Source organism: Vipera ursinii (genome assembly GCF_947247035.1).
Source record: "Vipera ursinii genome assembly, chromosome: 1".
In the NCBI taxonomy this organism is placed as follows: domain Eukaryota; kingdom Metazoa; phylum Chordata; class Lepidosauria; order Squamata; family Viperidae; genus Vipera; species Vipera ursinii.
In genome coordinates this window covers 13,019,795-13,032,719 of record NC_139512.1, presented here as the reverse complement: position 1 = coordinate 13,032,719, position 12,925 = coordinate 13,019,795, and the positions used below count along the sequence as shown (strand labels likewise).

Sequence of the window (12,925 nt, the reverse complement as noted above, 5' to 3'; positions counted from 1 at the left end):
GAACTGACCAATTGGGCCTGTGGTTGAAAAACCCTCCCGACATTGCAACGCTAGAGTTCTCCCCTTAGAATCAAGGGAAGTCAGAATTGAACAAAATCCTGAACTACAGGAAGACCAAAAAAACCCTCCACAAAAGTCATTTTAAAAATAAAATAAAATAAATTCACGGCAATAATCAATAAGGGCACGCTGCTCTGAGTCTATCGGGCGAGTCCTCGGCCCTTTCCGAGCTTAGTGGGTTTTCTGACAGACGTTTCATTACCCAACTAGGTAACATCATCAAGGCCGCATATCTTATTGCGATTATCACGTTACCTAGTTTGGGATAACGAAACGTCTGCCAGCGGACAGCCTCAGCCAGGGGTCAGCAACCTGAAACAGTGAAAGAGTCACTCGGAACCGGTTCCCTCACAAAAGGAAAAACTGGAAGCCGCAAAAAATGCATGTGCATGCGTGTACATACGCACATGCGCAGAACAGGGTTTGACTGAAGAGTGGAGCCAAGGTGAGATATGCACCTACCCTGCATATTTGAATTGATTGGTTGAACTTTTTTAGTCACACTTTTTTTTTTGGACTGCACATGGCAGAGGACTGGGAGCCGCAGGAAACGGCTGAAAGAGCCGCATGCAGCTCCGGAGCCGCGGGTTGCAGACCTGTGGCCTAAGCGCAGAGAGCACCAAGGGCCCCTCGTTTCAGCTCTGAGCGACATTTTTCGTTATCGGAGTCTGTTTGGACAGCCTTAAAATCGCCCCAAACTACATCCGCAGCAAGGAAAGCTGATAGAAATAGACACTCTGAATGGGTGGGAATTTCTAAAGAGGATTACCCAAAGTACACGCTGCAAGGAGGTCCCATGAAGGGGTGGGGAGAAAGCTGGAAAACATTAAATACGCCTTTACAAGAACTTGTAAAGTCAAGATCAGAACTGCTCAGTGTCCATTCGCAAAAAGAGCGAAGCCAAAAGGAAACTGTAGTAGGCTGATATCGTGAAGGGAAAAGTCAGATTGAGCAGAGAGGTTTGTTAGCAGTGCTAAAAATATCAAGGACGACTTTCTTAGACATTGCAGTGTGCAACAGGGATTCCCAACCGTTGGGCTGCAGCCCGGTAGTGGGCTGCGCGGCCTACTAGCCGCTGGGATGCAGGGGACAGGCTGGCCAGTGCATGCCCGTGTGTGCACACCCACCCTCACTTGTGCTAGCGCCGCAGCGCGCAAAATCAGGCCGCACCGCCGGGTGCAAAAACGGTCTGCCAATGTGCCTCGGGGCACGAAAATGGGGCACCACCTCGCTGTGGGGCGCAAAACTAGGCCGCCGCCACACCGCAAGGAGCAAAAATGGACGCTGCCGTGCCACACAAAAATGGGCCAACGGCGCGCTGCGGGGTGCAAAACTGGGTGCCGCTGCGCCACGAGGAGCAAAAACAGACCGCCACGCTGCAAGGTGCAAAAACGGCCGTCGTGCCACGGGACGTAGAAACAATGGGCTGTTCCACACAACAACGGGGCAGGGTTAGCGAGTATCATGTGGGCGGTAGCCCCGCCCCGGTTTTGGCACGCGCGTGCTTGCGGCCCCGTGCGCACGCACGAAAAATCCTCCCCCCCCTGCCTTTTCCTTCGGTCCGCCAACTGACAAAGGTTGGTGACCTCTGGTGTAGAATACGGGTAATCCTCGACTTACAACCGTTTGTTTAGCGACCGTTCAAGTTGCAGCGGCAGTGAGAAATGGGACTTACGGCCGTTTTTCATAGTTACGACTTTTCTAGCATCCCCAGGATCGTGTGATCGACATCCGGGTTTCTTGGCAACTGGTTCGTATTTATGACCTTTGCTGCGTCCCGGGGTCATGGGATCACCTTTGGTGACCTTCTGACCAACCCAGTCAACGATGGAAGGCCGAGATTCGCTTAGCAACCAGGTCACTAACTTATCGATGGCAGCAACCCATTTCACAAGTGTGGTGAAAACAAAAAAAGAAAGTTGAAAAAGGGAGCAAGGCTCACTTAACAAATGTCTCGCTTAACAACAGAGGGGCGGTATATAAATTAAATAAATAAATAAATAAATAAATAAATAAATAAATAAATAAATAAATAAATGAGGCTGGATCGTGGTCGAGGACTACCTGATTGTCTAGCACAGTGTTTCTCAACCTTGACGGGTTGAAGAGCAGGGGCTTGGACTAGATGACCTCCAAGGTCCCTTCCAACTTTTATCACCATCACCACCACCCATCATCATCATCATCGTTATGGGTGGACTTCAATTCTTTAATTCTGGGAGTTGAAGTCCACTCGTCTTCAAACCATCAAGTTTTGAGGAAAGACTGGTCCAGCGTTTGAAACTTCCTGGAAAAAGGGGGGGGGGCTATTGTCCCTATTTTTCAAAAGAAAAAAAAAAGAGGAAAGGAAAAATCCGGAGAACTAGTTGACAAAAGATCCTCAAAGAGATTACGGAGCAGAAATCCTGAGACCAGCCTCATTAATTACCCCAAGCCTGCCCAAATTTCCAAGAATTACTTATTTTCTCACTACTGCGATCTGGTTCATTTCCTTCAGACCAAGGGAAGTGCTGTAAACCCTGTGATGGATACTTAGCCTGCAATGGAGCATTTGACAGGATGATTAGCAGACTAATTAAGTGTGGAGCGGATAAGTAATTGTAATGAGATGCGTGTTTAAAGGCTACTCATTCAATCCAGAGAGGTAGCAAGCAGGGCCGTCCAAAGTACCAGTCCTGGGTGCAAGGGACAGATCTGGGGGGATTGCAAGGTGTGTGAGATGGATTTAATTTAAAATGCTATCAATCAATCGCTCAATTAATCAGTGGAATGACTTGCCTCCAGAAGTTCTGGGTGCCTCTGGAAGTTTCTAAGAAATTGGACAACCGTTTGTCTGGAATGGCACTGGGTGGCCTGCTTGAGCAAGGGGTTGGACTAGAAGACCTCCAAGGTCCCTTCCAACTGTTATTCTTTCTTCTAAATACTAACCTCGGGCAGTTCTCAATGCAACTTTTTAAACAAATTTTTAAAAAGCTTTAAACACTGTGCAATTGTTGATGCTCTCAGAGCTTCATGGTTTTCTTGCAGACGTTTCATTACCAAACGAGGTAACATCCTCAGTGCTAGAAGGAGCGGGAATTTAAAATAACCAAACTTAAAAATAACAACCAACCCTACAGGGCCAATTTTATACAAAACTGGGGATGAAAGAGGAAGACAGATTTTTTTCCCCTAAAGCCAGCTATTCCTTGCTCGAAGCCTCTGGCATCAATCGAGAAACAGCTAGAACAATTAACCAGTGGAACAACCTGCCTCCAGAAGCGGTGAATGGAAGTTTTTAAGAAGAGACTGGACAGCCATTTGTCTGAAATGGGATAGGCTTTCCTGCCTGAGCAGGGGGTTGGACTAGATGACCACCAAGGTCCCTTCCAACATTATTATTATTATATAACTTTTATTCATTAAACATGAAACTCAGTCAACCGAACACTCAAATTATTATTACATAAAACATTTATATAATAATAAATTATTATTATTATTTAACTTTTATTCATGAAAAATGATTATTATATAACTTTTATTCATTAAACATGAAACTCAGTCAACTGAACGCTCAAATTGACTGGCACTAAAATGTAAGATGTTCCGAGTAGCGCAGTTTTTTGTAGCTTTGCTGGAGTTATTGCAGGAAGCTGCAATTTCTTGATGCGTTTTGCAAAGTTTTTGGACCTAGTTCCCAGTGCCCCGATGACAATGGGTATCCCTGTTACGTGTTTCATCCATAATCACGCTAGTTTCAATGGCCAGGTCGCTGTATTTCGTAATTTTTTCCAGTTCTTTTTCTTCGACTCTGGCATCTCCTGGTACAGCGATATCAATCAGCTGTACGCTTCGGTTCTCTTTTTTATTCATTAAACATGATTATTATTATTAAAACTCAGACTATAGTTATTTCAGGGACAGGTGTGCTAATTCATTGCACCATTTGCTAGCGATGCTTTTATTACTGTATCGATTGTTTGGCCTAAGACTTTGGGAAGAGAAGAGGGGCAGACACAACGTGTGTCTGTGTGTATGTGCATTTAAACTCACACCTGTGAATATCTCATGGAGTGTGACGGCAGGGACAATCGTAAATAAAACCCAAGCAGAAAATCTTGATAAGAAACAGTTCCAATGATGGCTGACAGAGGAGTCCAGTGGATAAAAAAAATAATAATTAAAAAAATCCTTTTATAGCTTCCTGCTTTCTTAGGCAAAAGAACAGTTATTCTGGCCAGTTGTCGTTCTTTGGCACACTTTTAAACCGATACGAGATTGGGCAGCCATTCATCCAGAATGGAAGAGTGTCTCATACTTGAGCAGGGGTTAGACTAGACGACCTCCAAGGTCCCTTCCAATTCTGGTATTCTGTATTCAGATATAACTTCCAGAAGACTGACAAGAGGCCTAAAGTGCTCCCAAACCCTCATGCCTAGCGCCTCTCGATTAAAGCAACGGATGGAAACTAATCAAGGAGAGAAGCAACCTAGAACTAAGGAGAAACTACCTAACAGTGAGAACAATTCACCAGTGGAACAACCTGCCTCCAGAAGCTGTGAATGCTCCAACGCTGGAAGTCTTTAAGAAGAGACTGGAGAGCCATTTGTCTGAAATGGTGTAGGGTTTCCTGCCTGAGCGGGGGGTTGGACTAGATGACCTCCAAGGCCCCTTCCAACTTTTATTATTATTAAATCATGGGGTAATGCAAGAGAAAGTCAACAATTCTTTGATAACAAGATCACGGACTATGCTACTCATGGACACAGAAGCAAGCGACTCTTCCACAGTCAAGTGGGAGCTGTTGACTGACACCGTGAGGGTCAACGCTGTATATACGTACGCTGTATATATTTTGTGTGTGCCAATACACAGCATAATGTACGACGTATATGATATTTATCCTGCCATTACGACTTTATAAGTAACTCAAGAGGGCAAATGTACATAATAGTCCTTCCTCTTTATTTTCCCCCCATAACGACCCTGTGAAGTGGGTTGGGCTGAGGGACTGGCTCAAAGTCACCCAGCTGCTTTGGATGCCTAAGGAAGCACTAGAATTCACCATCTCCCAGCGACTGACCGAAATCTGCCCCAGGGGACGTTTGTGCCTAAGGTAGAACTAGAACTCACCATTTCCAGGTGATTGGCCCAAAGTCAGCCAAATCGGCTTTCATGCTTAAGGCAGAACTAGAATTCACCATCTCCTGGTGATTGACCCACCTCTTTCTATAGTATATATGCAAAACACCTGTAAACTGCACAAATATGCACAGCCAATTTCCTTTCGTGTCTAAGGCAGAACTAGAACTCACCGTCTCCTGGTGACTGGTCCAAAGTCACCCAGTTGGCTTTCATGCCTAAGGCAGAACTAGAAATCACCATCTCCTGATGAATGGCCCAAAGTCATCTAGTTGGCTTTCATGCCTAAGCTGGAACTAGAACTCACCTTCTCCTGGTGTTTGGCCCAACTCTTTATATAGTATATATGCAAACCACATAATCAACTGCACAAATATGCACAGCCACTTTCCTTTCGTGCCTAAACTGGAACTAGAACTCACCATCTCCTGGTGATTGGCCCAATGTCACCCAGTTGGCTTTCCTGCCTCAGCTGGAACTAGAAATTACCATCTCCCGGGGACTGGCCCAAAGTCACCCAGTTGCCTTTCCTGCCTAAGGCAGAACTAGAACTCACCATCTCCTGATGAATGGCCCAAAGTCAGCCAATCGGCTTTCATGCTTAAGGCAGAACTAGAATTCACCATCTCCTGGTGATTGACCCACCTCTTTATATAGTATATATGCAAAACACCTGTAAACTGCACAAATATGCACAGCCAGTTTCCTTTCGTGTCTAAGGCAGAACTAGAACTCACCATCTCCTGGTGATTGGCCCAATGTCATCCCAGTTTCCTTTCGTGCCTAAGCCGGAACTAGAACTCACTATCTCCTGGTGATTGGTCCAAAGTCCCCCAGTTGGCTTTCATGCCTAAGGCAAAACTAGAACTCACCATCTCCTGATGAATGGCCCAAAGTCATCTAGTTGGCTTTCATGCCTAAGCTGGAACTAGAACTCACCATCTCCTGGTGTTTGGCCCAACTCTTTATATAGTATATATGCAAACCACCTAATCAACGGCACAAATATGCACAGCCAATTTCCTTTCGTGTCTAAGGCAGAACTAGAACTCACCATCTGCTGGTGATTGGCCCAATGTCACCCAGTTTCCTTTCATGTCTAAGCCAGAACTAGAACTCACCATCTCCTGGGGATTGGCCCAATGTCACCCAGTTTCCTTTCGTGTCTAAGCCAGAACTAGAACTCACCGTCTCCTGGGGATTGGCCCAATGTCACCCAGTTTCCTTTCGTGTCTAAGCCGGAACTAGAACTCACTGTCTCCTGGGGATTGGCCCAATGTCACCCAGTTTCCTTTCGTGTCTAAGCCGGAACTAGAACTCACTGTCTCCTGGTGATTGGCCCAATGTCACCCAGTTTCCTTTCATGTCTAAGCCAGAACTAGAACTCACTGTCTCCTGGGGATTGGCCCAATGTCACCCAGTTTCCTTTTGTGTCTAAGCCAGAACTAGAACTCACCGTCTCCTGGGGATTGGCCCAATGTCACCCAGTTTCCTTTCGTGTCTAAGCCGGAACTAGAACTCACTGTCTCCTGGTGATTGGCCCAATGTCACCCAGTTTCCTTTCATGTCTAAGCCAGAACTAGAACTCACTGTCTCCTGGGGATTGGCCCAATGTCACCCAGTTTCCTTTCGTGTCTAAGCCAGAACTAGAACTCACCGTCTCCTGGGGATTGGCCCAATGTCACCCAGTTTCCTTTCGTGTCTAAGCCGGAACTAGAACTCACTGTCTCCTGGTGATTGGCCCAATGTCACCCAGTTTCCTTTCGTGTCTAAGCCGGAACTAGAACTCACTGTCTCCTGGTGATTGGCCCAATGTCACCCAGTTTCCTTTCATGTCTAAGCCAGAACTAGAACTCACTGTCTCCTGGGGATTGGCCCAATGTCACCCAGTTTCCTTTCGTGTCTAAGCCAGAACTAGAACTCACCGTCTCCTGGGGATTGGCCCAATGTCACCCAGTTTCCTTTCGTGTCTAAGCCGGAACTAGAACTCACTGTCTCCTGGTGATTGGCCCAAAGTCACCCAGTTGGCTTTCCTGCCTAAGCCAGAACTAGAACTCACCGTCTCCCGGGGACTGGCCCAAAGTCACTCAGTTGCCTTTCCTGCCTAAGGCAGAACTAGAACTCACCCTCTCCTGGCTTCGAGGCCAGCATCCTAACCGCTACACCAAACGGGCGGCTAACACCCAGACCTCCTACTACACCGGCGTAACTTAAGCATCCGTGCAAACCCCTCGACACACTGCACAAACGTGCACACCACCACAGGGCACGAGCCCAAGGCGCCCCCTCCCCACGCCCAGCAACCGCATCCGGCACCTGCACGCACGTCCACGGGGGCGGGGTGGGGGGGAGTGGGCGGAATTCTTTGCATCCCGCACGGGAAAAAACAAAACAACAAACACACACACACACACACACACACACACACACACACGAGCCACCGAGAACGCACGCGGGAGTTATGCCTTCCCACGCACGAAACGTGCAGCAGGCTATTCACCGGGTTTGCAGAACAGCCTGCAGGTTTGCAAAGAAGTGGGGGGGGGCGCGCGAGACCCACCCCTCCCCTCCCCTCCCCTCCCGGTGGGGGGGCGCAGAGCCCCCAAAGCTCCCCCCTCCCACTTTTATCAGAGCCCCCCCCCATGGAGCAGAGGGGGTCGCCCCCCCCACCCCGCGAAGGAGTCACGTGGAGGGCTCGCTCCGAGGGAGGAGGAGAGGGGAGACGCCCCCCCCGCGCCACGAGGGAGGGGGGAGGGCGCGGTTGCTAGGCGACGGCTCTTCTTCCCATTCCACCCCCGCCCGCCCTCTCGCCCGCCCGCCCGTCCTCCTTTCCCTCGCGGCTTTCTCACCCACCCGGGCCGGCCAGTGCGGGTAGCCCTTCATCTTGGCGAAGACCAAGTCTCCGGCCTTGAAGCCGTGCGGCATCGCGGCGACGGGCGAGTCAGGCCCCGGGCAGGCCTCAGGCTTCGCCAGGCAACCCGGGCAGGGGCGTGGCCGCCGGCCTGAAGGAGAAGGAGGGCGGGAACCGAGCTTGGCGGCGCCTGATTGGCCCTTGCCGGTGTCGCTTCGGCGGCGCCGGAGCGGCCGATTGGCTGGCGGCGTGTCGGCACGCGCGGCTCGCGCTCCCTGAGCGTCGTCCAATCGGAGCCCGCGGAGGGAAGAAGTGGGGGGCGGGAGCAGTTGGGGCGAAAGAGGACGGGATTGGGCAGAAGCGGCGTCGGGGGGGAGAGCGGCAGGGGGGGCAAAGGGCGGGGCTGAAGGCGAGACGGAGGGAGGGGGCGGAGCGTCTTGGGGGGAACTCTGTACATGCTTGGAAGCCCCTGGTTTTGCGAGCAGCATTTTCAGGGGCAGTAAAATCCACAAGTGGTCCCTGACATACAACAGTTCGTTTAGTGCAGGGGGTCTTCAAACGTGGCCCTTTTATGACTTGTGGACTTCAACTCCCAGAATTCCTCAGCCAGCGTGCCTGGCTGAGGAATTCTGGGAGTTGAAGTCCACAAGTCATAAAAGGGCCACGTTTGAAGACCCCTGGTTTAGTGTCTGTTTGAAGTTACAACAGGGCTGCAAATAAGTGACATTTTTTTCACACCTAGGACCCTTGCAGCATCCCCCAGGGTCACGTGATTTACATTTGAATGCTCAACCATATTTATGACGGGGGGGGGGGTGTGTGTGTCCCATTTTGCAACCTTCTGACCAAGTCGATGGGGAAAGCCAGATTCACTTAACAACGGCAATGGTTCGCTCAAGAACTGTGCCAAGGAACGTCCCAAAATGGGGCAAAAGTCACTTCAATGCCTTCACTTAGCAACATAAATTCTGGGCTCGATTGTGGTCATAAGTTGAGGACTATCTGAGCGGTTGTTAAAAGTTGACCCCAACCTTACGGCATGTCGTAAGGAAGGGGTGCACCACATGCAGGCAGAAGAGCAGGCCCCCTCTGCCCCTGGGGCACAACGCCCCTGTGAGGGAGGCCAGTCAGAGAAGCCTACCCTTTCTGCCCCAAGTGGGGTGTTGTAGGCCTTGCCTTTCCTGACCTGGTAGACTCAAGAAGAGTGGAACCCCCCTCCCCTAGTGCTTAGGTGGAATCGGGCAGGAGATTACAGGAGATGTAGTCCAGCCTCCCAGTAATCCTGGCCCATGAGTGATCTGGGCCTCCCAGTAATCCTGATCCATGAGTGATCTGGGCCAATGTCTGTAGCAAGAGCAGCCTTGCTGCTCACGGACCCCAAGGGTGCAGAATTGATAATGGCTTTTCCTGGTGGCCTCCACACCCACTGCAAACCTGCTCCCGGCTACGAAAAGGACATTTTCCTTTGCTTACCCAGGAGGTGGCAAAGGAGAAGAAAAACAAAGCCCGGGAAATAATTGGCATTGCCCAACCGGTTTCCTGGCTTCCTTCCCTCTTCCCTCCGGATGGGATCCACCTAATTAAATAAACTGCTGTTTGCGGTCTGAGCCTGTCTCCCTGGCATGTGAATTGGAACAGCCAAGCTCAGATCTCGTGCGAGGCAGGCACCGAACAAGCCACATTGGGAGGCTGGCATCTGGGCACGTACGCTCCTTCCTCTTTGTGCCTCTTTAAAGCTAAAGAAAAACAGCAGCTCAATTGGGAAAATAAAAAAGAAAATGGATGTACAGGCAGTCCTCAACTTACGACCACAATTGAGCCCAAAGTTTCCGCTGCTAAGCGAGACACTTGATAAGTGGGTTTTGCCCCCATTTGACGACCTTCCTTGCCACAGTTGTGAATCACTGCAGCCGTTAAGTTAGTAAACAAGGTTGTTAAGTGAATCTGGCTTCCCTATTGACTTTGAAGGGTTTCATCTATCGGAACCATGACGTGCAGTTAAGTTAGTCACACGGTTGTTAAGTGAAACTGGCTTCTCTCCCCCCTTTGACTTTCCTTGTCAGAAGGTCGCAAAAGGGGATCACAGGACCTCCCTCCCCCCCCCCGGGGCACTGCGACCGTCATAAATAAGAACCAGTTGCCAAGTGTCCCAATTTTGATCACGGGACCACGAGGATGCTGCTTAGGTGAAAAACTATGTCACGTTTTTTTCAGTGCAGTTGTAACTTTGGTCATTAAACGAACTGTTGTAAGTCGAGGACTACCTGTATTTTTAATCATAGGGAGGATCTTGAGCTTCCCACCTTTGAACAGAATGAGTTCTCTTCCCCCCCTACCCCCCCTCCCCAGCTTCCCCGATGCTAAATACTGGGCCTATTCAATGGATGGGAGACTACTCAGAAATTTTATCTGGAAGACTTAAAAAATATATATTCTGGAAGAAGGCAGTTGCAAATTGCTTTAGACTTGTAGTTAAGAAAATTAATGCCGACACTAGAGTAGTAACTTTGATCTTTCAGCCATATGTTAAGGAAGTGTTGAAATACATCTGCAGAGGTTGTTTGGTAGCCTTGTTGGTGCTTGATGGAGGCAATTGTGAGGAGAGTTTGATGAGGATATATTAGGAGAAAGGTCGCCAACCTTTTGGGCACCAGGGACCGGTTCCGTGGAGAGAGGTTTTTCTGCGGACTGGAGGGGGCCTGGTTTTGTGTGGTGCCTGCATCCCGCGGATGGGGCTTTGCTTGTTTGCACGGACCAGTTGCTGGCACGCCACGGCCCGGTTCTGGTCCACGGACCGGGGGTTTCAGACCCCTTTATTAGGACAGGGCTTTTCAACTTTTTCACCCATTGTACCACTTTTAGGATATGGCAACATCCGAGTACCACCAGTTGCCTAGCAAGGTGTCAAAAACCTGATAACCAAAACAGAAAAAAAGTGATGAAGTACAGGTAGTCCTCGGCTTACAACAGTTCGCTTAATGACTGTTTGAAGTTACAATGGCACTGAAAAAGGTGCCCCCCCAAGCCACAGCCGAGCAAGACACCCGCCTGCCCGCCCGGCGACACTCTTCCTCCTGTCCGAGGTTTTCATCGTTGTGAGCATTTCTGTTGAGGATTGGCAGCGGGGGTGGGATGGGGGGTGTTTGGTTTTTATTCCCCCCCCCCGTCTGCTGGGTGGTTGCAGCAGGTTTTGGTCACTTCACATGACCCTGGGACACTGTGACCGTCATAAATGTGAATCAGTTGCCAAGCGTCTGAATGTAAATCACAAGAGCCTGGAGATGCTGCAACATTCCAGCTGATGGGCGCTTCTTCTGGGCTCAGCGGAAGCGCCAGGATCAGCGCCGAGCTCCAGCTGGATCCTGGCGCTGATCCTGGCGCTTCCGCTGAGCCGACAGCCCTGCAGCTCCAGCCGTCTCTCGCTCAGGCTTGTGCGGTGCTGCCACCGGTTCAGCTCATCCCCCTCCCACGCTACTTTTCTAGGATGATCGTGTACCACCTGCTAGGTGCCAATGTACCACAGGTGGTACCTGTACCACTGGTTGAAAAGCCCTGTATTAGGAGATCTACTTCCCCCATGACGTCCCCACTATATTACTATTTTCATTTCAACCTTTTCATTTCTCTCCTGCTTTTAAATTATGTTTGTAGTACATTTCAGCTTGCCTTGTTTTAGATTCTGACAACCATCTTGATCGGCTCGGTTCTATTGTTTTTATATATATATATATATAGTCTATTTTATTCTACTATATATACTGAAACTTGAATTGTGTTTTTGGGAGTATGTTTTATTCTATGCAGCCCAGAGTTTTAACAACAGGCGGTTTACAAATTTTAATACAAGTAGTCCTCAATCAATCAGAATAGAACTGGAAGGGACCTTGGAGGTCTTCTAGTCCAACCCCCTGCTCAAGCAGGATACTATTTCAGACAAGGGGCTGCACAATCTCTTCTTAAAAACCTCCAGGGATGGAACAGCTACAACTTCTGGTGTCCATCCGCTCCATGGCTAATTGTTCTCACTGTTAAGAAATTTCTCCTTAGTTCAAGGTTGCTTCTCTCACTGATTAGTTTCCACCCATTGTTTCTTGTCTTCTCTTTTGCTGCTTTGGAAAACAGGTTGAGCCCCCTTTTCTTTGGGGCAGCCCCTCAAATACTGTACTGGAATACTGCTCTCATGTCACCCCAGTTCTTCTTTCCTGCGGACTAGATAAACCCAATTCCTGCAATTGTTCCTCATGTTTTTTTTAATCTCGAGGCCTTTAATCATCCTAGTTGTTCTTTTCTGCACTTAAGTCTCAACATCTTTTTTGTAATGTGATGACTACTGCAAAGACATAAACTAATTAGACTTGCAGCATGGAAGAAATATATAAAATAAATTTATTTTGTACCCCAATCATATCATATCTATCTATCCATCCATCCATCTCTATCTAATCTATTCATCTCTATCCATCTCTATCTAGATATAAAATACATAAATATAAACGTACACATATATAGAGATGTATAGATAATAATAATAATAATAATAATAATAATAATAATAATAATAATAATTAATTGGAAGGGACCTTGGAGGCCATCTAGTCCAACCCTCTGCTCAGGCAGGAAACCCTACACCATTTCAGACTCTTCTTAAAAACTTCCAGTGTTGGAGTATTCACAGCTTCTGGAGGCAGGTTGTTCCACTGGTTAATTGTTCTGTCAGGAAGCTTCTCCTTAGTTCTAGGTTGCTTCTCTCCTTGACTAGTTTCCATCCGTTGCTTCTTGTCCTGCCTTCAGGTGCTTTGGAGAATAGCTTGACTCCCTCTTCTTTGGGGCTGCCCCTGAGATACTGGAACACTGCTATCATGTCACCCCTTAATCCTTCTCTTCGTTAAA

At 48.6% G+C, this 12,925-nt stretch overlaps 2 protein-coding genes across 5 annotated transcripts in view; one reads left to right on the top strand and one right to left on the bottom strand.

Annotated features, from left to right (window-relative positions):
• Nucleotides 1-8,175, bottom strand: part of HDGFL2 (HDGF like 2) — a 41,674-nt gene extending 33,499 nt beyond the window's left edge. For all 4 annotated transcript variants that reach the window (XR_014492646.1, XR_014492647.1, XM_083363598.1 and 1 more), the window contains exon 1: nt 8,038-8,175. Coding sequence is in view for 2 of the 4 variants with exons in the window: in XM_083363598.1 (XP_083219724.1) it covers nt 8,038-8,109 (72 nt within the window). In the remaining 2 variants the exon portion in view is untranslated. The remainder of the gene's footprint in view (nt 1-8,037) is intronic.
• The window catches only part of LOC310632881 (uncharacterized protein), a gene marked incomplete at its 5' end in the record, with an annotated part of 266,672 nt that overhangs the window by 43,964 nt on the left and 209,783 nt on the right, over nt 1-12,925 (top strand). The gene's annotated exons all lie outside the window — the stretch shown is intronic.